Here is a 27,892-nt window from a genome sequence, read left to right as displayed (position 1 = left end):
ATCTGATCACCTGGTGTCACAGGCAGTGGTGAACTGAGCTCTGCCTTTATAAGGGTTCCAAAGAATCCATTATTTCTATTTCATCCCTCTCCTGCTGTTTCATCTTGAGAACACAAAGCAATTGAAGCAATCTCCCAAGGTCCCAATCTCTGTTAGTCATGAAATCTGTTGCCCCATCGTTACAGCTGGGGAAACGGAGGCACAAAATGAGATGTCAGCCCTTCTCCATCCGCACAGAGGCCCAGCTGCCCTGACTCAGCTCTGACCTCAGTTACTGCAAAACCAGAGGAAGGTGCTGGTGTCTGGGCGCCCACCCTGCTGTGCCTCATTTCCTCTGGCAAACAGCAGGAAGTCCTTCCAGGAGGGCTTGATAACGTAGGAAACTCTGGCAGGCTGTTTGTGACAGCCCAATACACAGCCCCTCCTCATGCATCCTGCAGTGGGTCGGGGTTGTGCTCACCCCTGCAGGCACAGCGAGCTGCTGGAGGGGGATGTCTCCAGGCTCACACGTCCTTCTGTCCCCACCAGGTGGTTGGAGTGAAGGATTCGCGGATGGGAGAAGAGGTCTGTGCCTGCATCCGACTGAGAGCTGGGCAGAGCTGTGCAGCAGACGATATTAAAGCTTTCTGCAAAGGGAAGGTACGTCTTCCACTCCTGTGTGCCCAGCTCCCGAGTGCCCTGCCAGGCCACCGTGACCAGCAGCAGCTGGGGGGTTGCAAATGCAGTGATGTAGTGCACCCAGTCCCTGCAGTCCTGGTTTAGCTGCTGCATAGTGGATGTTACAAGCAGCACGGGCTGCACACGCTGCTCCTGGCAGGTTGTGTAGCTGTTGGCTTTCTTTCTCTTCCCAGATCTCCCATTTCAAGATCCCGCGCTACGTTGTGTTTGTGAATCAGTACCCACTCACTGTCTCAGGCAAGGTAAGAGGGGGGCTGTGGGAGGAGAGAAGCCATGCTCTGCCATGCTGTCTGAACCTCTGCTTTATTTCAGGTTCAGAAATACAAGTTGAGAGAGCAGATGGAGAAGCACCTTCAGCTCTGAACTCAGGAAGGAGAATAAAACAAGGGATAAATCAGACTCGCTGCATCCAGCCTTACGTCTCTTTTCACCTGTGCCTTGTGACAAGCAGTGGAAAGCTTCTCTCCCCCGCCCTGATGGCACTTTCATGCTTATAGAACAGAGAGCCTTTTTTTTCCAGTTAGGTTTGTTTATTTGCCAAAAGAAATACTGCAGTGTGAGGAAAAGATGCTTACTTCTGGAACTCTGTCCTGTTACTCTGAGACTTCATACAGGTTGCCAAGTCTTGCTTCTCTTTGAGCAACTTGCCTACAGCCATTTCAGAGGACTTTCTGGGCCTGAACAGATGCTGGAAACACATTTTTCCTATTTTTACTAATATTTGAGGTCACAACAGCCTCACCTGGTGAATGCCTTCTCTGCTTGGGTGCTGTTGGGATTCATAGGGCATATAAATCACCCACTGAAATGGCACACCTGATAAACTTGAAGTGAAGGGCAGAGGCTTTAGGCAGAAAGGCTTTCCGTAGAAAGTGGCTCCCCATAGCTGGCTGGAGATGCTAGCCCTGTTCCCAGGCCTCCCAAGGGGCCTTCTGACCCGCAAATAAACTTCGCCAACACGGACTTAATGGTGTTTATTTTTGTTGCTTTGGATAAGACAGACAGTAAGCATTGTACAGAAATACCAAACTTTCTGTCCCATGAGAAGTGTAAAGCAGAGCAAACCTGGGACAGCGTTTTTACGGGAGTTTGGTACCTCCCAACCATGAAACACTACGACGAGAAGCTGCAGAGCGGAGCTCCTTTCCCCTCCCGTCGAGTGGCCCATGCCAGCTGGGCTGCAGGTTACACTGCAACCAACTCTCACCAACCTCTTTCCACCTCCTGAAGCAGCTGAGCCTCATCCTCTGATGGGTGAGGAGCGGTGGTGCAAAGGGGGAGCGATGAAGCGTCAGTGAGGTCAGTTTTGGCTCTCCCAGCTGGACTGTGGGATCTACCCATGGAAGCAGACCCTCCCAGTGAGATGACTGTTGTCCGTAGGTGCTTCCTGCAAGAACAGACTGTGTCAGCATCACACCTTGCAAATCTATGCCCGTGGTGCTGTCACAGAGCTTTCCACACAGTGCCTCTCCAGACAGTGCCTCCACCTTCCCCACACTGCCTGCAGGCTGCGTTGCACCCACTGCCCTCTGCCCCCCCCCCAGGTAAGCCTGGTGTGCACAAATGTAATGCAGTGTTAGGATCCTTGTAAACCCCCCTTCCTCGAGGAGGAACCACCACCTGGACTGCAGCAACTGCAGTCAAAGGCCTTGGAGACGCAGCAGATCTCTGTGCCTTGTGTCTAAAGAAGGATTCATTTCCTTCTTTCGCTTCCCACAGCATTAACCCAGGTGCAGGACAGGCTGAACTGCACTGGGAGGAGTTTCTCCTTCCCGCTTGGCACCTACAACCTCTGTACGGACCCAGTTGCCCAGGAGCGCCCCATGTACTCACCTGGGTGTGGGATCCCTGAGCTTGGCTGCTATGAGATGAAGATGAAATCAATCCTGCCTTGTGTGGGTAGACAGACTGCAGAGAAGCCCCAAGCAGAGGTTACAGTCAGCACAGAGGGATGCAGTCCCCATCAGCCCTATTCCTGGCCCCGCACCATCTGCATACACGAGCTGCCAGCCGTGCACTGCCCGCCTCGGGGCGCAGCACCCACCCATATCGCAGCCCCAACGCCTTCCCATCCCATGGCCACCTCATGGCTTTGGGATCACTGCTCGCGTTCAGCCGCAGCCCCGCTCCGCAGGCACTCACCACAATACCATGAATGCACATCAGAGCTCTCCGCATCACATCGGTCACGGAGCCCATACGTGATCTGTGCAGCTGCAGCCCATCCCCACCTTATAGGCCTCGCAGCCAGCTGGGAAACTCCCCGCTGTGGGATCCGGGGAGGAGAGGGTGACGTCGGCCTGAGAACGGGAATCTGCGGTGCCGGCTTTCCCCTCCCTTTGTCGCAGACCTTTCTCACTTCTCCACTTCTATTAATAGCGCAAATTAAGAAAATACGACGCTTTGGACCGGCAGCGCCGGCTTTGCACAACCGCGAGCGGAGAAACGCGGCGGTTCCGTCTCCTCCCGCAGCCGTGGGGACTGCGGGGGCAGCGGGGAGGGGGGGCAGAGGGGGGGCGGGCCGGGGCTGCACGCAGCGATGTCAGCGCCGTCCCGGCGGAATGCCCCCAACACCGCCCGCAGGTGGGAGCACGAAGCGGTGCCTCCTTCCTGGGGCGCGGGAAGCAGAACAGCCCCGGGCCCACCTCCCCTCCTCCCCACCTCCTTTCCCACCGCCCGGCGCGTCCCTCGGGCTGAGCCCCGCTGGGCGCAGGGGGTGGCGGTGGGGCGCAGCGTGGGCTCGGCTGGGATCTCGGGAACGTCGTGGGATCGTGGAGCGGGGGGGGCGGGGCGGGGGCGGAGGGGACCGTAAAGGTCACGCAGTTCCCGTCCCCGCCGCGGGCGGAGCGCTCCCATCCCGGGGCTCCGGGGCTGCTCCAGGGCCGGGGCCGCACCGCCTCCGGGCGGAGGTTTTCCGCTCACGCCCGACCCGGACCTTCCCGGCCGCGCAGAGCCGTTTCCCGTCGCGCTGTCGCTCAGGCCGCGCGTCAGACGCCATTCGAACGTGTAATTAATTAAAGGCTGCAGTCATTAACGCGCGGCAGCCGCGCGCTCAGTTCAAGTAAGACGAGGCGGTGTCCGGAAAACGGAACCTCGCGCGGCGCCCGGGGCGGAACGGGGGCGGTGCGCTGCGCTGCGCTGCGCGATGGCGGTGCGGGGCCTCCGTGCGGGGCTCGGGGCGGCGCGGCCACGCGGGATGGGTCCGGGCTGCGCTGCGGGGCTGAGGTCGGCCTCGGAGCCCTCCGATCCCGGCCCCGAACCGGCGGGGCCCGCGACAGCCGCTCTCTACGTGCACGTGAGCGTGGGGGCGGGGGCACACGGGGACGTTTGCACGTGGGGAGCGGGGCTCGGCTACGTGGGGGGGTTCCGCTCGTGGCGGCTGCGGGCTGGTACTGCTGGTACTCGTGGGGTGCCGCTGCCACGCGCACGTCGGGGTGCTGCAGGCTCTGTGCGTGCAAAGGGCAGCACCCCGGGGTGCGGCTGGTGGGCATTAGGGGTCCGTGCGCTGTGCGTGCAGAGCCGGGCCCCTTCTGTGGGACAGCCGTGTGCCCCACCGACACCCTGTGCCCGCAGTGGCCCTACTGCCGCAAGCACTGCTCCTACTGCAGCTTCAACAAGTACGTGGTGCCGGCGGTGGACGAGGCGGCGGTGCGCGCCTGTCTGGTGCGGGAGGCACAAACACTGCTGCGCCTCGGCCACGTGCGGAGGTGGGTGCCCGCCTTGGGGCCCGGGGGGCGCGGGGTCCTTCAGCGGCCGCCTGCAGCCTCCCAACCCTCCCCGCAGCGTCACCTCCGTCTTCTTCGGTGGGGGCACCCCCAGCCTGGCCGCCCCGCGCACCATCGCCGCCGTGCTGGAGGCGGCTGCGGAGGTCGCTTATCTTCCCGCTGGAGCCGAGGTGACGCTGGAGGCCAACCCCGGCTCCGCTGACCCCGCACGCCTCTCTGGCTTCAGGGCGGCCGGCGTCAACCGCCTGTCCCTCGGCGTCCAGGTGAGAACGGCCGCCCCGTCCCATCCCAACCTCTGTTCCCACGCAGCCCCGCTGCCACCGTGCTCCATCCGCAGTCACTGGACGACGCTGAGCTGCGGCTGCTGGGCCGGGAGCACACGGCGGCGGAGGCGCGGGCGGCGGTGGAGGCGGCACGGCAGCTGTTCCCTGGGCGCACCTCCCTGGACCTCATCTTTGGGCTGCCGGGGCAGAGCCACGAGGCCTGGGCACGCGGCCTGGAGGCGGCGCTGGGGCTGTGTGACGACCACTTGGCCCTGTACCAGCTGACATTGGAGCGGGGCACGGCGCTGGAGGCCCAGGTGCGGCGGGGGGCGCTGCCTGAGCCCCCCGAGGAGCTGCTGGCCGATATGTACCTGAGCGCCCGCACCGCGCTGGCGGCCGCCGGCTTCCACCAGTACGAGGTCTCCAATTTCGCCAGGAAGGTGAGCTCCCCCACCTCGTGCCGCCGGGGCGGGCGCAGCCCCTCCTCACCCACCGCGCCGCTGTCCTGCAGGGCGCCCGCAGCACCCACAACCTCTCCTACTGGCGGGCCGAGCAGTACGTGGGCGTGGGGCCGGGTAAGCCCTGGGACTGGCAGCGCTGACCGCGCACGGGGCCGTGTGTGCACTGCACCCTCTGCTCGGTCCGCGCCATTGCAGGGGCGCACGGCCGCTTCGTGCCGTGGGGAGAGGGCGGCCGCCAGCGCGAGGCACGCGTGCAGACACCGCACCCTGACGCGTGGATGCGGGAGGTGCGGAGCTGCGGACACGGAACCCGTCGGCGGGCAGCGCTGAGCCCACTGGATCAGTGAGTACGGGGGGGGGGGGGGGGGGCGGGGGATGCCCTCCGCGCCTCTCCCGGCCCTATAACCCCCGTGCCCGCAGGCTGCAGGAGGTGCTGGCGCTGGGGCTGCGCACGGATGAGGGCGTCACGCAGCAGGTGAGCAGCCGCCGGCCGCGGGCACCGCGCGGAGGAGCTGCCGCTGACCGCCGATCCCTCGCAGCGCTGGGGGCTCTTCTCCCCCCGTCTGAGCCTGGAGGCCGCGTTCGGGGCGCCGGGGGAGGCGAGAGAGCTGCAGGAGCGGGGCTGGCTGCGGCTGAACGGGCGGTGAGTGCCGGGGCGGCGCCGCGGGCGGCACTGCGGGCACGGTGCGGGGCGGCGCTGACGTTCCCCGCACAGAGCGCTGCGCTGCACGCCCGCCGGGCTGCCCCTGCTGGACTCGCTGCTGCCCGCACTGCTGTGCCAACTGCGGCGCCGCTGGAACGCGGTGCAGGAGGAGGACGGCGGGGGACGGGACTCGCGCTGAGGCCTCGCGGTGGCCGCGGGCAATAAACGCCGTGAGACGCCGGTGTGGGGCTGAGGAACGGCGCGGCTGTCGGCGGCTGTTTGCGGCTGGACGGGGCGCCGTTGCGGCTCCTTTCCAACCTCGTGCTCCGCGTGATTCCGTCCGCGGCGGAGCGCGTGGCGGCCCGGCAGGCGGCGCTCGCGGCTCGGAGCGCTGCGCGGCCCGCGGGGCGGCACCACGGAGTAGTGGCGGCGGGGCCGCTCTGGGCGCGCCTCTCTGTGGTGCCGCCGCGTTGCCATGGCGCCGGGCGCGCCGCCGGGCCGAGGGATGCAGACGGCGGGCCGCGCGCCGCGGAGGCGGGAGGGCCGCGGGAAGGGCTGCGCCGCCCCCCCGTCCCCATCGGGTGCGCGACCGCTCCCCTCCTTTTAACTCGGGGCCAAATCCGGGTGCGGCGCGGCGCGGCTCCCGGCGCTGAGGCGCTCCGTCCCTGTGCGTTTCAGAGCCGAAGGAGCGGAGCCGGGAGTTCCCCGCAGAGCCGCCCCCCACGCCGGGTCCGCTGCGGGGCGATGTCGGAGCGCTCGCCGTTAGGTTGGAGGACCTGGAAAAAGTGCGTGTTTGTCCCGGCGCAAAAAGCGGCCTTCGCTGGGCGGGTCTCGGGGGGCGCCTTTAGCGGAGCTCCGCGCCCGCGGTTGAACCCGAAGCCCGGCTGCGCTCAGCCCGTCCGCCCTTCGCTCCCTTCGCCGGCGGTTCGCGGCGCAGCGCTGCCCGCGGGGAACGGCTCCGCGCGGTCCTTCGGCTGTGGCTCTGCGTGTTCCGAGCAGCTGCGGCGCGGCCCGCTGTGCCGGGGGAGCACCGGGCATCGGCTGGCATAGGAAACCGTCGGGAAAGCGGCTGAGACTGCTTTCCCTGCGCCGGTTATAACGCGGAGCCCGGAGCAGCGGGGCGGTAACCGAATGGGCGTCCCGCAGTCAGACACGGCGGAGAGCAGCGGCCAAACGCTGCACCTGGAAGGTTCGGGTCGGCCGTTGGCAGCGGTTTATTCCCCGGGTGCGGCGGTACCGCTGCACGGGGAGCCCTGCGGGGATGGGGCGCTGAGCGATGGGGGGTGGGGGCATAGAGGGCATAGAGGGCTCTTCCGACCCGACTGGTTCCGTGGTTCTGTGTAACGCCCCTCTGCGATGGGAGGCCGTGTGTGCTGGTGGGACTTTTGTAGGTAACTGCGCTGCGGTGGTTCGCTCCCTGCAGCTCCGCGCTCCACGCCCGCCCCGCGATGCTGGGAGGATTCCGGTGAGGAGGAAATTCCTCGTTCGGAAATGCCAGCCCAGGGAGACCCGCAGCGCAGGGCAGCTCCTGGTGGCGCGGCCGGCCTTCCCCAGGGCAGCCCGGGAGCCGCTGCGCTTCTCCGGTAGGGTTGAGCTTCAGGGGTTACCTTTGGCTTCTGGTTGCGGCAGGACTGGGCTTAGCGGCCTGCCCTGCCGTCTGGTGGTGTTTGTAGGGCCGGCGCTGTTCAATGGGGGCTGCGGACAAATTCTTCCTCATCACGTCCTGGGAAGTCTCCAGGAGTTGCGGATGGAGGCCTCGGCCAGAGGAAACGCTCAGGTTGGTCATAAAAGTGCTTTTGTAGAGGTGAGCGTGACATGGGGTGCTGTGGTTCATTTCAGCACCTACCACCACCAGGTCAGGCTTCAGGTGTGGTTCCATTCCTCATTGTGCTCTGTGGGGACGATTCGCCTCCAGAGAAACTGCACCAGCGGGTTGTGAGGTCCTGTGTGCAGGCCAGGCTGTGGGGGGACGACCCACAGAGGCTGCCTCTTCCATTTGTGCCGATGGCATCGAGCTGCCACGGGGGGGGGGGGCTGGGGCTGCAGTTCGGTTACTTGGCTGAATCCATCGTTTTTGAGTGCATTTTTAGTGCCTCCTCTTTGTACCTCTCTGGGAGATCAGATGAAGGTAGTCTGATGCCGTCCGAAGGATTCTCTTCTCCCATCTCCCATTTTTTGTTGTGTTTGCAGTGTGTGCATTGCGAGGTCGGTTTTATTGTTTCGTTTCTTTTCAGATAGCAGATTTTATTCAGGCTCCTCATCAAAATGTTGCTGCAGCGGTTTTAAAAGAGGAACGTGGGGGAAAGGCAAAGAGAAAGTTTAATCGGACCCCAACATCAGAACACAAAGCGCTGCAGAACTGGCACCGTAATATGGCAATCAGGAGGAGGCAGGAGACGTTTCTGGGAGGTGAGGGGATCTGAGACCCTTTTCTGGGAGATGCCGTGTGCGTGTGGGGCTGTTTGATGGCTCCACAACACGCAGTAATGGCCACAGCCAACCAGGGTCAGTCCTGCTGCTGCTGCTGCCCCCTACCCACGTTGTCCGGGCTCCCCGTGCTGTGGGTGCTACTGCCCGTGGTGGCCCTGCAGGGTGAGCTGCTGGTTCTGGCTGCGGGAAGCACGGTGGGTTTGATGGGGACGGTATAAGGGGATTACATGTTGAAAATAGTAAAGGATGTGCCCAGGAGAAGCGCAGCGCCTTTCCCGTTCCTTTATAGAAGTTCTTCAGAAGCCAGAGAATGAGCTGCTGATGAGCATCTCGGAGGATTACAGACAAATCCAGGAAGAGCGTGAGCTCATTGACCGCAGTCTCCCTGCTCTGTTTCCTGGAAAGGTGAGAGCCCCACTTCCTTTGCATCCTGATTGCTCTGCTCTCGCGAAAGCTCAGGCGCTGCTGCTGTGAATAATACCTGCACAGATCTGTCTTCAGATAACTGCCAAAGTCCTTCCAGCTGAGTCCTGCAGCCTACAGTGTGAGCAGAGCTCTCAGCGAGTCTAAAAGTGAAGACATGAACTGTGCTGTCCGGGCTGTGCAGGGGAGAGCAGTGGCTGCCGTGGCTCCTTCTAACGAGCTGCTGGACTTGGGCTGGCCGTGCGCATGGCACTGGGGGTGTGCCACACGTGTTGTCCCAGGGCCAAAAAGATCCGATAGTTGGAGTTTTATTGGGTTCCATGGAGAGAGGGGTATGGGTAAGTAAGGACAGTTATAGGAGTGTCCCTCGCTATTTTTTTTTGTTTCATTTATAGCACTATAAAGTGCTGTAGCACTCACTATAAAGCGCTATAAGAGGAAGATCAAAGCATCTGCATTTATGTGTTATATTAATATCATCCAACTTGCGTGCACCACCAGGTGGAAGAAAGTCTTCTTTTGTCTTTGACAGCAGCCTGGTAGAAATCTGGCTTACCCTGCAGAAAGTGGTTATTTATAGCCTTCTAAAATATCCGCACAGGCACACTGAGATACCACCTCAGCTGCCAGTCGCTGTGGAAATAGCAAGCAGCTGCACGTCTCCGAGGGTGTTGGTTGGAGCCTTGTTTCCCCATAGGGCTACCGAGCAGGAAGCGAGTTCTGGAGCCAGCCTGAGCGTGTCGGGGATGAGCTCACCGGGCTGACGGTGACACTGACACGGAGGGAGCGGGGCTGCCCAGAGCCCGTCACTCATGTGGGGAAGCCCCACACTGTTCGGATGGAAACGGGTAAGGAAGTGTGGAGGGAGCAGCAGGATGAGGTCATCCCTCCCGGCAGTACGGAGGCTGCTTCCCAGTTGCGTTCGGTTGGGCCTGCAGTGAGCACAGGGTGGTGCAGGCTGCTACACCAGCACTGCGGTGCTGAGAGTGCTGCGGCACAGCCTGGGTGCAGCGATGCTCCTTTGTGCAGGGCTGAGTGAAATAGGGAGGCACGGGGGTGAGTAGGTGGTGAGCTGTTGTGTGGGTGTCCCCACAGGTGTGAAGCCTCCAAAGAGGAGCCCTTTCCATCTGACCTGGGATAAGAGTCTTTTCCTGAAGCAGCGGCGGCAGGAGCTAAAATCTATCCTAGAGGAGCTGGATTTTTATCAGCCGGTGAGACTCAGGAGTGAGGATATTCTTTACATCCCTCACCTCCTGTAAAGTGCTTTAGGGTAACACAAAACAGCTGAAGACTGAATCTGGAGGAGCATTAGGAACCCGTAAGGCGTAGCTTTGCAGCACTTGTCCTGGAGGTTCCCACACTTCCAGAGGGCCGCAGCCAGGAAGGAGACGTCTGTCCTTCCTGTGACTCATGGGCTGCCCTCGGGCCGTCAGAGCGCCGCCCTGACCAGCAGCGTGCAGCTGCTAAGGCCCAGGCAGCAAAAACACCAAATGGTGGTGTAGGACTTTAATTTTGTGCCCTACAGCAAAAGGAAGACATCTTTGCCCATGTAGGGGGTTTGCATCCAAGCTGTGAAGGCAGCGAAGCCCATCCCAGGGCTGCTGAGAGGCTCCGAGTGGTTCCGTGCTCTCTCTTACACGTTTGTTGGATACGTGTAGAAGCTGCTGCAGGAGCGACAGAGCCGAACTTCGCTTTACTTGATTGGCTTGCTGTGTTTGTCCGGAATTTGGCTTATTTTCCACATGAGAAGGGAAGTTAAGAGGTGGTCACTTCTGTGTGCAGGATCTGGATGGCCTGGAGGTGATTGGCAAAGGGCGGCCATTCACATCGGTCTCAGCGCAGCCTCTTCCACGTTCCGCTGCTTTTGAAGACTCTGAGACCTCGTAAGTGTCCTTTGATGGCAGTAATAAGGAACTGTGGGCACACACCATCAGTCTGTAGGGATCTCCTGAGCTGTTCTCATCCAGAGCAGAGAGGAGCCTCCGAAGGGCGCAGTGAAAGGCGTGTTCTGATACTGAAGTCCCCACAGCCCTCGGAATTGGGTGATTCCTTTCTGCATTGGGGCGCAGTGACTGAGGAGTGAGAACCAGAGGAGGTTTTTGGGGCCTTTCCTACCGCCCTCTCTGTGCGGCTCCGGAGCTCTCAGGGTGGGCGCTGCTCGGAGTGATCTCCCTGTGGTTGTCCCTTTGCAGCCTTCCTTTGTTAATCTGCCTCTTTGCCCTGCCCTGTCCATCTATACAGGCACCCGAGGACTTTCCTCCTGCTTCACTCACATACGCTCAGCCTTCCTTAGGCTTCCCTTTGCTGTCCTGTGCCCTGTGATGGTGACAGGGCTCTCGCTGGAGTTCGTTAACCACAGCTGCAGAGCTCTGTAAAGAGAGAGCTGTGTGGAAAAGCTTTTGTTGGGAGTATTTCCTGTGAGGTCTCACAGACCACCGCAGGTTTCCCACCTCTGAAAATGAGTTTGGCTCCACAGAAACGCTGTGTCACTTTTTCAGCAGTGACTCCTTGGAGGACCGTTGCAGTGTGGTTCCAGAAACAGTGCTGGGTCCGTCTTTAGACTTCTGTGGTCAGCCTGCATGTTGGATCAACTGCATCGCTTCGTGCAGGGTAATTGTGTGTTCTTATTGTTTAGTTGGACTGAGCTTCCTTGAATTCCCAAGTCACAGCTGTACAATGAGCGTCACGCTCAGCATGGAGAATGGGGGATTTGTTGTGAACAGTGTCCCCACTGCGCCAGAGAGTTCTAGAAGCAGAAATGGGTGCTTTGCGGTGTGGAGCTCAGATTCCCAGGAGCCCTCTGTATAATGGCCACTTCTTTGGACCTGCCTTAGAAGTTGTCCAGTCGAGGTTCAGCCCCTTGTTTGTGGTGTGGCTTCTGGCAAGATGGAGTAGAAATTGTTCTCTTGGTCCTTCTCTTTTTCCTTTTAGGACGAGGTTGGCATTGCTGCCAGGCTCACTTTTGAGACTGTGGTTGGTGAGAAAGCTGAAAGCTTCCTGACAGTGAGCAATGATGGCACCGCTGCTGTCTGGTATAACTGGAGGAGGCTTCTCCAGCAGATCCCTTCCAGAGAAGCCATGAGGATGAGGATGAGGATGCGGTGTTTTTACTTTGATGCCAGACCAGGTATGAGAACTGCTGATGTCTGAGCCCTCTGTGCACGCAGCAAACAGCCAGGAGTTATCTGGGATGCTGTGACTCATGGCAGAGCGAGGCCTGGGTGGTTCTCAGCAGGCTGACTCACAGCAAGATAGGGGTGTGAGGCAGGTCCCTTCCATGGGACTCGGAGGAAAGAAGGCTGCTCCTGCTCTGAATGTGAATGGGTGGAATACCGAGAAGTGAATCACCTTCTAATGGCAGACTGGGCATCATCTGCCAGAGAGGGTGCTGAGTTTGCTGCCAAGGAAGCGTGCAGTGGTGGTAATTCCAGCTCAGTAACGTGGTGACAATGGATCTGGAAGGAGAAACACAGTTGGATGGGGTGTGCTAACCAGCAGGGCTAAGGAGAGTCTCCTGAATCGCTGAGGACACCCAGCGGGGGTTGGAAAAGGGCCGGGTGACACAGGTGGTTTCTTACAGACCGATGCATTTCTCTCATTTCAGGTGTAATTCTGCCTGGAGAAACAAGGACGTTTTTTTTTCTGTTCAAGTCAGAGAGAGCTGGCATTTTCAGTGAGTGCTGGGAGTTCAGGACGCATCCTCTGCTATTGGGAGGAGCTCTGCTGCAGGTGACCCTGTGGGGAATTGCTGTGTCTGAGGATAAATTGGCTGACCTCAGAGAAAAACTGGAGGTAACCAGGCGTATAACTGGTAAATGTGAGCTTTGAACTTAGTATGCAAATAGAGGACAAGGGAGGGAGTGGAGGACGTGGTATTTTTATTGCTATGCAATTAAGGCTGAGAGTGAGGTATTATTTTGTGAACGTCTGTACGTACTTAAGCAGGTTTGCTAAATAAAATGGAAGAATCCTGCAGCACACTGTCATGTTGTTAATAAAGATGTGGTTGTGCTGCTAAACTGCATGCAGGGGCTCCCTTAAAAACGAATTTTCTCTTTGTAGTGAACTCGGTTAGTTAGTGGGCATAGCACTGTGTATCGTGCAGTGTGATATTAGGGAATAAACTGCAAATTCCACTGCTTAGTTGAGTGGAGTTTGCTGTTGTCCTTGTAATCCTGCTTAAGACATGTTGTTAGCAGTGTGGGTATGAATTGTGCTGCAGGCTGACGTGGCTGCTCAGGAGGGTGCTGCTATTGTAGAGGAGACTCTGAAGGACCTTCTTGTCCAAATTCGGACCCCAGAGCGCACTCCGTCTCCCGTGGATGTGTGCATCACAGAGGAAGAGTTATTCCACAGGAAGAATCCCAAGGTGAGCTGTGTGATTCAGCGGCTGCACAGCTGGCATAGCAGGGAAGGGGAAGCAGTGGGGCTGTGCCCCCCGGGGCTCTCGGGAGGCTCCCATTGCCTCCCACAGCAGCTGTAACAATTAGGTCTGTAGAGGACAGCTGTAACTCATTTTGCTATTTACCTTTTCTTTGTTATCGAAGTTGCATTATCAGCATCGAGTGGTGGAGCAGCTGTGTGACCTATGGAGACAGCACAGCACTGCTCCGCCAGCCCTGGGGGAGGAGGTGCCCTCAGACCAGGAGAGTGCCGTGGAGGACGTGAGGTCCCAGCAGGGTGTCCTGGGGGCTCTCTCTGCCCAGGAGGGCTCAGACTGGAAGAGCACCCTGGAAGCGACTCCGAGTCGAGTGTCAGATGTGGGGGAGGAGGAACCCGGCAGCTCATCGTGGAACTTCTCATTCGAGGACTTGCAGCAGGTGGTCACCGTGCCCCCCCAGCACAGGGACAGCAGTGGGGTTCCGTTTCCCCTACAGCCCGGTGTGCCCCAGCGTGAGCCCACCCAGAGCTCTGCTGCCGACCATCCCTGAGTTAGGGGTGATTTATGGTGTGTGTCACAGAGCACTCCAGCTCTGCTGACTGCACCCTCAGTGCTCCTGTAAGGAAATCCCCGAGAGAGACGGCGAGGGCTGCTGTGTGCAGAAGAAAAGAAGCAGACAATGCCGTGGATATTTTAAGCTCCTACCCTATTAGCTCTCTGTCATCCCAGAGCTGAATGGGGAGGCAGGCCGACCCCACAGCCTCCTGTGGCTTCCCCGACAGCTCTTCCCTGCGGACAGTCCTTCTGTTCAGCAGAGCACTCGGGGCAGTCACACGGGCCGTGGGTAGAATGCAGACCTGCCTGGATTAAAGCAGGAGTGGTCGGGGTTCCGGCAGCACCATTTTCTGCATTGCTCTCTTGGAAAGCTCTCAGCTGCTTCTCTGTTGTCAGGGGGCCTTCTGGCCTGCTGCAGCCCTGTCCCCAGGTGCAGCGGGATCTCTCTGGGTGGGTCTAACTGGGAGACCGGGGCAGCACGGCCCACCCACGTGCGTCGGCCACATCTCAGGCTGTGTCTGGCTGTGGGATTCCTGGTGCCAATTGGTTTCAGACTGGCATCCAGGGAGAGAGCTGCAGTGTGCTGAGGTGAATTGGGGTGCGGAGGGCTGGGAAGGAACACTGAGCTGTGTTTTCTCACATCAGGCTCTGAAGTCCATCCCGCAGGAGGAGCAGCGAGAAGCAGCGCTGTCCCAGCTCAACGAGGCACTGCTGGAGCTTTGTGCTGAGCAGAGGCCAACGCAGTCAGACCTTCTGCATCAAACCTGGTGCGCTGCCTTTGCAGGATAGAGCTTGCAAACGTCCCGTGTGATCAGCAGCTCAGTGAGCTCTGTTGCGGTGTTGTGATTCAGAGTGCATGTAATTATGTGAGCTGTAGAAGTCTTTTTCCGTGCCCCGCTTTCTTACAGGCTAATTGCAGCAGCTATCTAATCCAAGTGCCAGTTCTTTCTGGAGATAAGTTTAGAACATTCGTGTAATTTTGGGGAGTATGCGGGGTTATTTCTGGGGAGATTATTCCAGGATACGTTATGAGATCTTTGGGTAATTTGCTGTTCCCTCTTAGCAGATAACTTCGTTCTCCCTCACACAGCTTCTCCGTGCTGTGCTGTCGTGCACACTGTGCCATGTTAACAGCTGCCGGTTGCTTCTGCATCAGAAGGAGGCAGATTCCTCCTGGACAGAGCGTGGATCGGGGCTGATTTACCACGTGTCGTGTTGTAGAGCAGGAGGCCTAATTTCACAGTGGTATTCGTGGGTCCGTGTGAGTCCACTGAACTGCAAACCACTGAGACCTCAGGAGGTTTTAAGCCAAGGGAAGGAATGCCATTTCCCTCCGCGTGGGTTTTCGATGTTAGGTGCTGTTGCAGTTGGGCAGGGCAGCTCCTGGCTGCAAGGTGCCTTCAGGCCTGGGCATAGGGTAGAACACAGCGGCCCTTTCCACCCCAGAATGCCCCTTGCTGTGCCATCTCCCTTCTGTTTCTGATGCTCTTCTCAGCCTCCAGCTGTGGCGTGAGGCAGTAGATGGGCTGGTGGGGCACTCCGTGAGGCTGAGATCCCAGCTTGGATTGCCTGAGAGGGACACCTGCGTGGATGTTGGTCCGGAGGGAAGAGGTGAGTGGTGGCTTCACAGCAGGAGGACTGCGGGGACTGCTGGCACCCCAAAAAACCTCCTGAATTTCAACTGGAATGGCAGCTTCATCAGCTTCACCCCAAAGCTTTTATAAGAAAACGCACCAGAGAAAACAGCAGCGTGTGAGATAAGAACGGTGCCCTGAGGTTTGCTGTTAAAAATTGCACACAGAGAGAGAAAATATCGCAAATAAGTATTTTAATTTCACTGCATTTTAGTGCTGGTTTTTGAACTGATGAGACCGAAAATTATCTCATTTTCAGCTGCTTTATGGGCGTTGCTCTGATGAACGTTTGAGGTCTGCTCGTTCCTTACTTAAACAAAGCACTCTTCCACGCTGCTGCTTCTCGGTGCAGTATAGCTCAGCTCAATAAGGAGGGGAAAATACAGTGCAGAAATGCTGTGTTTATACTCCCTGAGTGCACTGGGGGTCTTTCTGGATATAAGTGTTGCTTTTAGGTAAGTGGAATTAGTTCATTCTTAGGGGAAGAAAAGCAACCTGTAGAGGAAGGTGACAAAATAACTGGGAGAAGAGAAGAGAAAACGTCAGTTGGTGGTAAGGATAAAGAAGACAAAAGGAGGACAACGAAGACTGCTGGAAAAGAGAAAGAGGTTCGTGCTGGGATGCCTGTGGAAAACAGCATCGTGTTCTGCAGTGCCTCGTGAGGCTGTGTGCCTGAGCTGGAGCTGATTTCCAACCCCTGAAAGGGTTCTGATCCACGTCAGTTCTGTTTTCCAACTCTGTCCCTCAAACAGGAACGCCCAAACAGCAGAAAGTCGAAAGTGAAGGAGAAGAAGAAGCTGAAATCTGGCAGCTCCTCAGAGAAGGAGATGGCACAGCCCACAGGAGCCGCAGCTGCAGCCCCTGCCGCACCCCCTCGGGAGCAGATGGACCCCACTGTCTGGGGGCTGTACCAGGAGAAGCTTTACGTCGAAGTGAGTCCGGCCAAAACTTGTGCCTTCATTTCTGCCTTCTGTCCTTTGCTTACAAACCGACCCTGAGGCGCAGCTGGAGAGGTAAAGCGTTCTGTTAAACTGACAGCTGTGTGTCTGTAATTGTGCAGCAAGGTGGGTGTGACGAGCGAGGGAAGGCGGCCCTGATTCCAGGCTGGAGCCCATTAACAGAAATGCAGCCATCTCCACGTGTGGGATTTCTGCCTGGGATGTCTTTTGCACACTTGGGGACTCTGGAGGGAGCAGCAGAATTAATTGTATCTCAGACAATGTTAAACACACTTCATAGCCAGGAAGGCTGTTGCTGGAGCTCGGGTCTGTGAGCAGGCAGCTGCTTCTCGTGTGTGCGCCCATACACGGCTACACCCCTCTGTTAGAAACCAGCTCTGCTCTGTCCATCTCATCAGGATTTCATCACTCATTTTCACTGCACGTGTCTTCTGTTAACTTCTGCTGCAGGTTTATGGGCTGCTGGATTCCATGGTGAGCAAGATGGTGTCTTTATTTGAAGAACTGGAACAAAACACTGTGCTTTGAAGTGGGAGAGTGAAGCCCTTTGTAAGTAGAAATGGACTCGGTCAATAAAGCAATAGCCATGCTTGCACGAGACAGGTGGATGTTCTTTCTGAAGGGATGAAATCAAATCCTCCTTCCTGACGTGCTGTGATGTGAGCCTGTCCTGAGAGCATCTGCTGGTTCTACAGGTGGTCGCCTGCCAGGAAGAGACAGGTCAAGAGGCACTGTAGCCTCAAACCATAATGTCAAGGAAATGCTGGCATTCATTCCTGCTAAGGAAGAACTTGCAGATGCCCATCAGCTGAAGAGCTGTGTTATTCTGTTTTGCAGTCTGTTGTCTAGCAGTCAAGCAGGGGCTGTCCCATGTACTCGTGGGCCCAAGTGCCAGGACTGTAACTTAGGAAAGTCCCTCTTGTTTCTGATGGTGTTCCTGGCTGCTCGTCCAGCCTCCTCGCAGGTCTCCCTGACAGCGGGGGCTGTGGGCGGTCAGCATCTCTGTGAAGGTGCACGCTTCCACCCCACCTTTCCTTGCACGTGTGCCTATTTTGCTGATCTTGCTATCTCTTGCAGTTCATGTACCCGTGCCGGATTTGGAGTCAGTTCTTCCTTGCTTACTTCCAAGACTCATCAGTCTTTAATTGAAATGAGGAAATCTGTGCTCCAACTACAGAGAGCAGGGCTGGGTCTGTGCTGGAGCCGCCCTTCCTGCTGCCTACGTGTGTCTGTCACCTCTTTCTGGCCGGGCTCCTCATGCATCGCAGCTGGGCTGGAGCGTTCCCTGGCAGCTCAGCGGGGGCTGTGCAGGTTTCCAGGGCAGGCCCTGTGGGTGTCCCATGGCTGTGTGCCGCCGCGGTGCCCTTTTCCTGCTGGAGCAGCCGGACTGCATTCCCCAGGGAGGCTTTGGCTCCGTGAAGGAATGACATCAGTGCAGATCGTTAATTTAGGTTCATGATACCTTTGAGGTTCTTAGACAGCAGATGCGTATCCATGCTAAGCATGACTGTTCCAGATTCTGCACATTGCCGCACGGTTACACCAGCCTTGTGTGCCTCAGGCACGTGCTGGTTTGCTTTGGGAACCATGCGGCCGTGTGTCTCAGAGCCTCATGTAGTGCAGAACCCTTCCCTCTGCTGAGGTGCCGCCTTTTTGTTTCTCCTTTTAACTCTCAGGAGCTGCTATTCTTCCCCTCTGCTCCTGGCAGTGCTGTGCTGCATGCAGCCCTCCGTGTTCTGAGACCTTACAGGGTGAGGAGAAGCACTTTGGCTCCCATGGAAGGAAGGAGCCCCTTCTGGCTTAGCGGCACTGAACCACACGGGGAATGTCTGCTCAGCATTACTGCAGTGAGGATTTCAGCAACAGTTCGAGAATGAGAGGGGAAAAAAGCCTGAAGTCGGGGTGTGTCCCACAGGCTCTGACAATGGCTGCTGCCTTCCTGGAGATCGTTATCGGCCCGTGAGTGTGCCGGGCTCACACAGCTCCGCCATCTGGTTTTGAGTCAGGAGGGAGACTGCATGTAACAGACACGGTGTGGTCCTCTCACAGTGCTTCTGTGGGGTGGTCTTACCTTAAAGGATGGGAAAGCCCATCCCCCGGACCCACACCCTGGACCCAGCCTGGACAAAGCAGGCCCACCTCCACCTGTGCTCGCTGCAATGCTGGTCAATAGACACATAGTGGGGGATTTCCTTTGGATTGCATGGCGGGGCAGAACATCACGTGCTGTTCTCTGTTCCCCTTCCACGGGAGGGGCCAGGTGGCACAGGGCTGCTGCCCTGACATTTCTGCAAAGGAGAAGGAACAGAAATGCAGTGGGTGGTGCTGAGTGGTGCTGTGCCTCACGAGGACCTTCCCAGGGCCAACACAGTGGGGCAGGGGAGGGCGGGCTGAGGGCAGTGTCAGCCAGCTCCCTTACTGCCTTTCGCACTGATGTGTGCAAGTGCCGTGACTGGAAACGTGACGAAATTAGAGCTGGTTTCCCAAGGGCGCCCTTAGAAACACGTACCCCTGTTTGCAGCCTGCTGAGCCGCCCGTCTGCCTTTGGACAGAAGGGGTGGGCAGTCCTGTGCTGCCAGGCCCAGCACCGGGCTCAGCCCACACTGTTTGTGTTGGTATCAATCATCTGAGCTGCTCCCTGCGTCACTGAGGTGAGCGACCTTCCTGCCTGGGAGCTGCCAACCGAAATCCGCGCTCGTGTGGGGCTGGGAGACACCATAACTGTGAGAGGGGTGGGGGAAGGACTGGGAAAGCACTGCACCTTCCCATAGGCTGCAGCTGCAAAGCAGCTCAGCTGCCCCAGGGCTCACCGCTGCCTGCAGCGGGGGCTGCAGCCCACCCAGCAGAGCCCGTGCTGGCACAGCGCCTGGAGGGCCGCCAGCTGGGCCTGACTGCCTGGGCTGACTTGGCTGGGCTGAGCTGGAGGGGGGTTTGGGTGCTGGAAGCACTGTGATGCTCGATGTGCATTCAGCTCGTGTGGCCAAACCCCGGTGGGAGATTCAGCTGCCGGGATGTGCAGCGCGGGGCTCTGCTGTCCTCTCTGCGTGACCCAAAGCAGCAGCCTCAGCCCGGGGAGAGCTGCACCTCTGCTGTGCGGAGCGCGGCGGGCAGACCCCTCCAGAGCGCCCCGGCACCCAGGAAAGCTTTCCATTGTGGGAAATGTCAGCAATATTAAAAAGATTCTACATATCCATACTGCTGGAAGGCCTGCCGCTGATTAAAATGGAAGGCAGAGCGGGGGTGGCACTGAAACGATCGAGAGACTTATTTTGTAATGTCATCCGATGCCTCCTCTGCCCCCGGCCGGGCTGCGGGAGCCGCTCGGGGCAGGGGAAGAATCCGCTCCAAATTTAGACCCGGGCAGACATCGTAATGAACTCGGATCGCCGCGGCAGCCTCGGGTGCCAGGGAGGGAGCTGCATTGCTGGGCGGGGGGGGACGGGCAGCATCCTTCAGAGCACATCCGAGCGGGGCTGGCTGCCTTCAGTCTAAAAATAATGGGAGAGAAAAAAAAAGAAAGGAAAAAAAAAAAACCGAAAAAAAAAAAAAAAAAAAGCGAGCTTGCAGCGAGCAGCGCCTGGCTGTCCGCCATGGGGGGCAGTGACGGAGCATTCCAGCATCCCCGCCTCCCGCATGCGGCGGGTTGGGGCTCGGCGCCGCATCCCCGCGGCCCGCAGCGCACCGGGGGGGGCTGAGCGCGGCTGCCCGGGGCCGGGGGGGGGCCGTGCCGGGGCTCGCGCGGCCCCGAAGGGGTTAAGGCGTGCGGCCGGACCTGCCCAGCCTGCCCGGCGGGTCGGCGGAGCGCGGCGGACGGCGGGCGGGCGGGCAGCGGCCGCCTCCAGCGCTCCCACCGGCACCGGGGGATCGGCGGCGGCACGGCGGGGCCGCGCTCCGCGTAGGTAAGCGGGAGGAGGAAGGGCGGAGGGCCGGAGGAAGGTTCTGGACGCGGGAGCGCCGCGCGTTGCGGAGGGCCGTGCGGTGCGGTGCCGCCGCTCCGGGCCGGGCCCGCGGCTGCCCGAGTCCCGGCGGCACCGGGGGCGGCTGCGGTCCCCGAAGGGCTGCGGCGCTCGGGGCCGCTCCTCGCCGCTCCCTCCATTTCGTGCGCCGCTCCTCCCAGCCCCGCACCTGATTGCAGACTAAGCGAGCCTTCCGTTCCTCCCCGCTCCCTGCCATGTTCCCCGGCCTCCCCGGCTCGCTTCCCCGCTCTGCCCTTTCCTCGTTCTCCCCTCGGTTCCCTCTCCCCCCCCTCCTGCGCACTCCCGGCCGTATTCCCCCACCTCTGCTCCACCTCCGCGGTCCCCGTGCCGGGACGCAGCGATGAGGACCCGTCCCGGCGTCCTTCTCCCACCTGCGGCCCCGAGCTCAAGGTCACTGCAGTAATTCCATACGCGCTGTCGCCTTATCTCCCGCACAGCTTCTATTTCACTGCCTTTATATTCTGGGGAACGCTGTGCCGGACAAAGCCTTCTCTTCTTTGCAGCGCTTCAGCCCGGGCCGTGCTCCTCCGCCCCCATCCCAGCCCCTTCTCCGTCTCTTCCCATGCAGAACTCCCGGGAAGGCCGGACAGGTCCGCCCGGACCGCGTTCCCAGCCCGATCCCGTGGCGCTGCGGCGGGGCCGTGCCGGGCCGTGGGACCCGCCGGCAGGAGGGGACGTCCTGCGCTCAGCGCCGGGCTTTGCTGCGCCGGCGGCGCGGCGTTATCTCTCCGCGAGCGCTGGAGGAAAGCAGTGCGGGTCGGAGTCCTGCAGGACTTTGGCGCACCGCCGCCCTCATCCCGAAGCGTTCCCCCGCCAGGCGAGAGGGATCCAAAGGCCGCGCTGCCAGCAGCGCTGCGGGAGGGAATCGGGACGGGGAAGCGTCGGGAGGGAAACTTCGGCCGGCTGCGAGCGGCAGAGCCGGCGGTGTGAGTCACGGGGACGGCGGAGCCGCGGTGCCGGAGGTGCCGGAGCGGCCGTGTGGGCGCGCGGCTGTCGGGAGCAGCGCGGTCTGCTCCGCGGTGCCCGCAGCCGGGAGAGCCGCGTGCCGCGGTGCGGGGAGGTGCCGGGAGCCGAGGCGGCTGTTGGGCGCTGCTGATCGCTGTCAGCGTGCGGCTGTGCTGCCGAGATAGGCCCGAGCCTGCCGGCTTATCGCAGAGCTGCCGGTGAGTTTTGGCGTGGGAGCGTGCGGGGCTCCAGCTGCTGCCCTCCAGCAGCCCCTGCCTGCCGGCTTTGCTGATCCCGGGGATCAGATGGGGGTGGTGCTGCTTTCCCACCTGGCGGCGGAGGGGTCGGGCTGGCGTGGAGTGGGGAACAGAGCTGTAATGGGGTCACGAGGAACGGGCTCAGTGCAGCCGTGTGGTTTTGCAACCTCCTCGCACGGCCTGCGAAGGATGGGCACTTCCCAGCAGGAAGGGATGGGAGCAGCTCCTGGTGCTGCCGTGGGAGGGACACACGGTGACCACCTGCAGGACAGGCTGCCTTTGGGGCCCTGCTGATAGCGATACCAGTGCGGCTCACCGGGAGCGTTGCCACCGCGTTGCAGCAGCAGCCTGCCAGGTGCAGAGCAGGCTCAGGTGTGATGTGGGGTTTGGAGAAGGCTTTGTGTCATCTGCTGGTTGCTGGAGGATAGCGCTCTGATAGTGGGACCCCGTGGTTCCTCCTCAGGAGCAAAACAGCCACGTTTGCTCGGAGAAATGACCCAGGTAGCTGCAGGTGCCGGTAGGTCAGGGCAGGTGGGGAGTCGCGCTGGGGTTGGTTTTTGTGTGGTGTGTTCTGGGCTGCACCGGAACCAACAGCGAGACTGCAGGCAGTGTGCTGGGGGCTGCGTGGGGCCGGGAGGCAGCCCGGGGCTGGAGGAGGGAGCTGCCACTTTCAGGTGGGTGCTTCCAGCAGCAGAAGTGCCTGGTAAAAGCTCATCCAAATGTTGCTGAATCCGAAGCCAAATCTCTTGGCAGCTCTGCAGTACTAGCTATTGGTTTTCTGTATGATTCTTTCCCATCCTGCATCCCGCCTGCTTTTGGTGAGCGTGAGCAGCTCACACCCCCGCGAGAAGTGCCCGAGGTGCTATGGGATGGGGCTCTGGGGCCTGGGGTGGTGCTGAGGTGTCCCCATTCCCCACCGCAGGCACTGGTGAGGCTGTGAGCGCCCGCTGTCAGCGGGTCCGGGGCACGGCGCAAAGATGACCACCTCGGCCCTGCGCCGGCAGGTGAAGAACATCGTGCATAACTACTCGGAGGCGGAGATCAAGGTGCGAGAGGCCACCTCCAATGACCCCTGGGGACCCCCCAGCTCCCTGATGTCGGAGATCGCAGACCTCACCTTCAACACGGTGGCCTTTGCCGAGGTCATGGGTATGATCTGGCGACGGCTGAACGACAGCGGCAAGAACTGGCGGCACGTGTACAAAGCCCTCACCCTGCTGGACTACCTCATCAAAACCGGCTCCGAGAAGGTGACCCACCAGTGCCGGGAGAACCTTTACACCATCCAGACGCTGAAGGACTTCCAGTACGTGGACCGTGACGGCAAGGACCAGGGCATCAACATCCGGGAGAAGGTGAAGCAGGTGATGGCGCTGCTGAAGGACGAGGAGCGGCTGAAGCAGGAGCGGGCGCACGCGCTGCAGACGAAGGAGCGCATGGCGCTGGAGGGGATGGGCAGCGGCAGCCATCAGTCCACCTACGGCCGCCGCGCATCGCCCTACGGGGATGATTACGGCCGGACGAGGGGCTCCCCCTCCTCCTTCAACTGTGAGTCCTGCCCCGGGGGCTGGCGGGGGGAGGCTGTGCTGGGGTCGCTGCACCCACCTGGTGCCCGTCGCTCCCCTCCTCTTTTTGGGAGGCGATGCTCAGCTGCCGTAAACCCGTGGCTCATTTGAGGTCGTAAGGGTTTATGCTGGGGTACGGCCCTTTGGGAGACCGCACTCTGGAGCTGCAGGTGTGGATGGGGGCGGGAGGAGGCTGACAGGTGGCCGATCTCCCCAAAGTCCCAGCACCACTTCTTCGCCTGTTCTTCTTTCCTCTCCTAGCATCTTCCTCGTCCCCACGGTTCGCCTCTGACCTGGAGCAAGCACGTCCCCAGACAACGGGTGAGGAGGAGCTGCAGCTGCAGCTCGCCCTGGCAATGAGTCGGGAGGAGGCCGAGAAGGTAGGGCGGCGGGGTGGGGCTGCCCCGTACCCAGGGGTTTGGCCATTATGGAGAAGGGGTGGCTTGGGGCTGCCTGAGGGCTGTGCACTGACCCGCAACTGCACCGGGCTGCTCGCGCTGTGCCTGCATCCCAATCACAGCAGGCATGGAGGCAGCACCATGGATGGGACACAGACACGTGCACTTCTCCTGGAACCTGGGATGGCCTGGGATGGTGGGGGGGGTCCTTCTTCATTCACCAAACCTGGCTGACTTCCACCGAGGGCATCTGGTCCTGTCACTCATTTGTCACCTTTGTGAGAGGCCATTTGTGCAGGGGACGATCTGCCTCTGCCCACGGCTGCTCCTTTGGAGCAGGAGGAGCTGTGCAGGGATGTGGGCAGGCAACAAGCCGTGGCCTCAACTGCAATGCCTCCTCCAGGCCCATCCCCTCTCCTATCTGCTCCCTGGCCCCGTTTCCTTGGGGACAGATTATTTGCACGCCGGCTGAGATTGTCGCTGGCTGGCACAGTGTGTGTGGAGCACACGGGGACGGCCGTGCACACAAAGGACGCAGTCGCCAGCGTCCCCACACATGGGCAGCGTCCTTGGGCAGACAGCACCGTGTCCTCAGACCTGCTGGACTAGGAGACATACTTCTGGTGCAGCACTTAGCACTGCCCGCTTCCCCTGCCTGGTGGCTCTTTTGGAGACTGAACAGCATGTTTGTATCCCTATTTCTGTCCTGGAAATGCAGTATTTATAGCTTCCACATTCTGCCGTGATGAGTGCCATGGGAACATGCTCTTGAAGGCTCTGCCTGTTGGAGACCACCTGGGCTGTGCACATTCCTGCATGCGTGTGCAGCCGTGCACACACGCACACCCCGCATGACGGGGTGGTGATCAGGGCCGCCATGGTGGTACGGGGATGAGCCCTCCCCAAGAGCTGCCTCGGCTGTGAGCTTCTGTATGGGGCAGACCCTGAGCCCGGGCTGCTCGGGGCTCCCAGCGCTGGGCTCGGCAGCGAGCTGCGGGCAGTGCGAGGCAGCTGAGGGGCCGCAGGGTGCTGGCGGTGAGGATGGCGACCACCGAACTGCTCGGCAAGCTGAGGTCCAGCTGAAATTTCACCCGATTTCCTCTGTTGGCAGAAGCCACTTCCTCCAATTTCCAGTACAGACGAAGAAAGGCAATTGCAGCTAGCGCTCGCGCTGAGCAAAGAGGAGCATGAGAAGGTACCCATGCCCTGCAGCCCTGGGCGCTCCATCTCTCGCACTTGGGCTTCTCTCTGCCTCGTTCAGCAGCCCCGCTGCCGGCAGCACTCTCGCGCTCGCTTTGCTTTCCCTGCCGTGGGGCTGCTCGCTGTGCGCTCTCCCGGCGGGCTCAGCCTGGAGGAGCCCTCTGCTCAGATGCTGGGACTTTTGGGGGATGCGGTGGCAGCTCCTGCGCTGGGTCTGTCTCCTGGAGAAGGCTCTCGCTGCAGGGCTGCTGGTGCTCACAGCCCCGTCCCTTGTTCCCTCCCACAGGAGGTGAGGGCATGGCAAGGGGAGAACTCCCTGCTGCAGAGGGCCTTGGAGGAGACTGCCCAGGGTGGGGAGGAAGAGGAAGAAGAGGATAAGATGAAGAAAAGCCAGGTGAAGCACCATGGGCCTGGATGGCAGCACGTGCAGCCTCTTAAGTGATGCTGCGGCCCTGGGCTGGGCTCTCAGGTCAGCCCTGGGCTCCCCTCACTTCTTTATTCCCTTTCTGTTTGCAGTCCTCTATCCTGGAGCTGGCAGATATATTTGGGCCGGCCCCAGCTCCTTCCGGCCACACGTCTGCTGACCCGTGGGATATGCCAGGTGGGGGCTGCTGAAGCTTGGGGCGGCAGCACAGTCCTTTCCCTTCCTCTGTCCCTGCCCAGTTCCCAAATGTTCCACAACAACAACCTTTGACTTCTCCTCCCTTTGCTGCCCTGTCCTTTGCACATCTGGGTGGTGATGCTGGAGGGAATCCGCAGTCCCCTGGTGCATCCCTGATATGCGGCATTCTCTTATCTGTGGTTTCCCTTCTCTTTTCAGATATGAAACCCAAAGCAGAGCCAGCAGCCTGGACTGGCACAGCAGACCCCTGGGTGCCAGTGCTATCCAGCAGCGGGGAGCCCGTGCCCCAGGCAGGCACCACATCCCAGCAAACCGCTGCTGGGCCCTGGGATTTCCCCCCTGCCTCCGCTGATCCATGGGGGAAGGCACCCGCCTCATCTGGCTTCTCCCCTGCAGACCCTTGGACAGCCACGTCCCCACCAGCCCAGGGCTCCGGCACTACGCCGGCCACTGACCCTTGGGCTGCTGTGGCTGAGCCTAACCCTAACCCTGGTAAGCAGCTTGGGTGGTGACGGGGTTTTGCTAGGGACCATGCACTGTGCTGGCTGTCCCTGACATCCTGGGTGCCCCCCCTCTCCCGCAGCCAGCCCTGCCCTCCTACAGGACCTCCTCTCGCTCCTTGGTGTGCTGAAGACTTCAGGGAACCTTTTTGTTCTAGTGCAAGCTAGTCAGGCTGCTGTAATTACTGTGGCACAGTTAATGAAGCCCTCCCAGAGGAGTGCTCCTGCAGTGGGGTGATGTCCCCCTGTTGATACATCTATTGGCTTTGCCCCCCTCAAAACAGCCTGAGACGGGACGGTTGGTGTCTGCAGGTGTGTTGCTGCAGTTGGGGGCTGTTTATAGAAGAGATCTTTGTTTCTGAGCTTGGTGCTGCTCTCACTTCCTCCTTGGCTGCTTCCTCCCCCCTCATGGCAGTCCTGTGCCCACTGCCCACAACGCATGGGGAGTTGCCCACACTTTTGGTCCCTAGGGGCATGAGCATAAGCAGAGCTGGGCGTAAGTGCTGGTCTTCAAACCATCACCTCGTGCTTTTTCCCTCTTGGCTGTGCTGCCTGGGGGGCGTTTTCCACTCAAGGCCGACTCCTGCTCTGGCCCATCCTGCTGTCTCTGGGCTGGTGCGTGTGCTGACCGCAGCCCTGCACGCCTCCCACCCCTTGCTCCCCTCCTTCAATCTCACCTCTTCCCCCCAGCTGCAGGGGGGGATGCTTTCGACCTGTTCGCAAAGCAACCCGAGGCAGCTGAGCAGCCGGAGATGGAGCATTCGCAGCCGCCCTCCTCAGTGAAGTCCAGCAGCCCCGCCGGTAAGCGGGGACACGGGGCAGGCGGTGCCGTTCCTCCATCCCTGTCCCTGCCGGTGGTTCCACGGCCAGCCAGGAGCTGCTCCATGTGCACGGCTCCTGGCTGCCGTGGCCGAAGGCTGTCCTGTGGGGGGACGGGGTGCCCTCGGCTCCCCGCTGTCCACGCCCAGCGCCGGTGTGCGGGGGCCGCTCACAGCCGCTGACGCAGCCCTCTCCCCCGCCGCAGAGCTGGACCCTTTTGGCGACCTGTTCCCCGGCACCAAGCAGGACGCGGCCAAGAGCTTTGACCTCGCTAACCTGGCCGACTCGCTGCCCGAATCCTGCAAGGAGCGGAAGGACTGTAAAACCCCCGAGGCTTTCCTCGGCCCCGCCGCCTCCTCGCTGGTCAACCTGGACTCGTTGGTGGCACCGCCGCAGGCCGCCAAGACGCGCAACCCGTTCCTGTCGGGTGGGTGCCGGGCTGAGCCGCGGGGTGGGCGCGGGGTGGGAGTGCGGCGCGGCGGCCGTCCTGACGCTCCCCGTGTCTTCCCGCAGGGCTCAGCACGCCGTCGCCCACCAACCCCTTCAGCCTGGCCGAGCAGCCCAAGCCCACGCTCAACCAGATGCGGACCGGCTCCCCGGTGCCCGGCCTGCCCGCCGCCCTGCCCGCCAACGCCATGACCTACAGCACGTCCCTACCGCTGCCGCTCAGCAGCGTCCCCGCCGCCCTGCCCGCCTCCGCCAGTGCCTTCCCGCAGGCGGGGGCCGGGCCGTTCCCCGAGCTGCCCGGCGCTTTGCCGCAGCCTCTGCTGCCGCTGAGCGGCCCCCCGGCCCCGCAGGGAGGGCTCAACCCCTTCCTCTGAGGGCTGCGGGCGGCCTCCCGCCCCTTCCCGGCCGTTCCCCCGCCGCTCCCTCTCCGCGGACAGCGCCGGGGACGGCGGGCAGCGCGAACCGCCCGCAGGAGCTGCGCCCGGAGGGGTCCGCGGGCTCCGGGACCGTCCGCTGTGCGCGCAGCGCCTCCGTGCGCGGCCCCGTGGGGCGGGGGGCAGCCCCGGGCGGATGGACGGCTGCCTCCTCTTCGCTCCCCTTCCCTGGAAACGCTCTGTTCCCTTAACGTGCTGCCCTCGCCCCGGGGCTCCCGGCCGGTTCGCGCTCTCCCCGCTCTGGATGTTGCTCCGCTTGGGCACCGCGTCCCCGCTCTGCAGCCCGGGTCAGCCCCAACTGCGTGCCCTTCACAGTCCCCCGTGCAGTGCCCGGGCCGGGCGCTCCGCCCCACGGGGAGCACCGGGAGCAGCGCTCGGTGCTGCGGGCAGCGCTGCTCGGGGGGGGGGGGGGGAGGGGGGAGGTGGTGGGGTGGGCGTTGCGTTGCGTTGCGCTTCAGCGCGTGCACCCCGCAGCGCTGCTCCACGCGGCGGCGCCGCTCCGCGTCCGGAACCGCCGCGGCCGTCCCGGCACGCGGAACCACGAACTGACCGCGACAATAAAGTACTGGAACGGAC

General features: G+C 60.8%; 4 protein-coding genes and 1 long non-coding RNA gene across 14 annotated transcripts in view; 4 read left to right on the top strand and 1 right to left on the bottom strand.

Annotated features, from left to right (window-relative positions):
* Positions 1-1,641, top strand: part of ACSF2 (acyl-CoA synthetase family member 2) — a 37,077-nt gene extending 35,436 nt beyond the window's left edge. For all 3 annotated transcript variants that reach the window (XM_040649902.1, XM_015295514.4, XM_046902253.1), the window contains 3 exons: positions 529-639; positions 852-920; positions 991-1,641. In XM_040649902.1, the coding sequence (XP_040505836.1) occupies positions 529-639; positions 852-920; positions 991-1,041 (231 nt within the window). In that variant the 3' untranslated portion in view covers positions 1,042-1,641. The remainder of the gene's footprint in view (positions 1-528; positions 640-851; positions 921-990) is intronic.
* On the bottom strand, positions 1,638-3,441 carry LOC121107141. Its single transcript, XR_005840751.2, has 4 exons — positions 3,340-3,441; positions 2,821-3,047; positions 2,512-2,586; positions 1,638-2,065 (listed from the first exon to the last, which is right to left on the bottom strand). It is a non-coding gene; the product is annotated as an uncharacterized LOC121107141 (long non-coding RNA).
* A 343-nt stretch (positions 3,442-3,784) lies between these two features.
* LOC124416951 (radical S-adenosyl methionine domain containing 1) lies at positions 3,785-6,027 on the top strand. Its single transcript, XM_015295505.4, has 9 exons — positions 3,785-3,973; positions 4,252-4,385; positions 4,462-4,666; positions 4,741-5,106; positions 5,178-5,241; positions 5,323-5,470; positions 5,548-5,602; positions 5,667-5,770; positions 5,843-6,027. Exons 1-9 carry the CDS (start codon positions 3,824-3,826, stop codon positions 5,967-5,969), a joined length of 1,353 nt encoding a protein of 450 aa, XP_015150991.2. The 5' UTR covers positions 3,785-3,823; the 3' UTR covers positions 5,970-6,027.
* Positions 6,028-6,133: 106 nt separating this feature from the next.
* RSAD1 (radical S-adenosyl methionine domain containing 1) lies at positions 6,134-16,752 on the top strand. 3 transcript variants are annotated; one of them, XM_040649896.2, is made up of 19 exons: positions 6,134-6,351; positions 6,449-6,555; positions 7,194-7,353; positions 7,444-7,547; positions 8,005-8,179; positions 8,490-8,605; positions 9,321-9,471; positions 9,719-9,834; positions 10,406-10,506; positions 11,122-11,233; positions 11,555-11,750; positions 12,228-12,415; positions 12,846-12,992; positions 13,171-13,443; positions 14,205-14,326; positions 15,055-15,170; positions 15,674-15,801; positions 15,946-16,125; positions 16,603-16,752. In XM_040649896.2, exons 1-19 carry the CDS (start codon positions 6,246-6,248, stop codon positions 16,678-16,680), a joined length of 2,676 nt encoding a protein of 891 aa, XP_040505830.1. In that variant the 5' UTR covers positions 6,134-6,245; the 3' UTR covers positions 16,681-16,752. The 3 variants fall into 3 exon arrangements, with proteins under 3 accessions (XP_040505830.1, XP_015150977.2, XP_046758205.1); XM_015295491.4 differs by having other exon boundaries at positions 16,254-16,752; XM_046902249.1 differs by having other exon boundaries at positions 6,248-6,351; positions 6,449-6,959; positions 16,254-16,752.
* On the top strand, positions 15,066-27,891 carry EPN3 (epsin 3). Of its 6 annotated transcripts, none has more exons than XM_046902250.1 (10): positions 15,066-18,803; positions 22,254-22,879; positions 23,158-23,276; positions 24,406-24,489; positions 24,781-24,888; positions 25,011-25,095; positions 25,315-25,608; positions 26,307-26,417; positions 26,641-26,862; positions 26,949-27,891. In XM_046902250.1, the coding sequence occupies exons 2-10, from the start codon at positions 22,309-22,311 to the stop codon at positions 27,254-27,256; spliced, it is 1,902 nt and encodes a 633-aa protein (XP_046758206.1). In that variant the 5' UTR covers positions 15,066-18,803; positions 22,254-22,308; the 3' UTR covers positions 27,257-27,891. The 6 variants fall into 6 exon arrangements, with proteins under 6 accessions (XP_046758206.1, XP_024997618.1, XP_046758207.1 ...); XM_046902251.1 differs by having other exon boundaries at positions 18,758-18,875; XM_015295516.4 differs by lacking the exon at positions 15,066-18,803 and adding an exon at positions 19,958-20,051.
* Position 27,892: the final 1 nt, after the last annotated feature.

Source organism: Gallus gallus, chromosome 18 (assembly GCF_016699485.2).
Source record: "Gallus gallus isolate bGalGal1 chromosome 18, bGalGal1.mat.broiler.GRCg7b, whole genome shotgun sequence".
NCBI classification, from domain to species: domain Eukaryota; kingdom Metazoa; phylum Chordata; class Aves; order Galliformes; family Phasianidae; genus Gallus; species Gallus gallus.
This window is presented reverse-complemented; position numbering and strand designations above follow the sequence as displayed.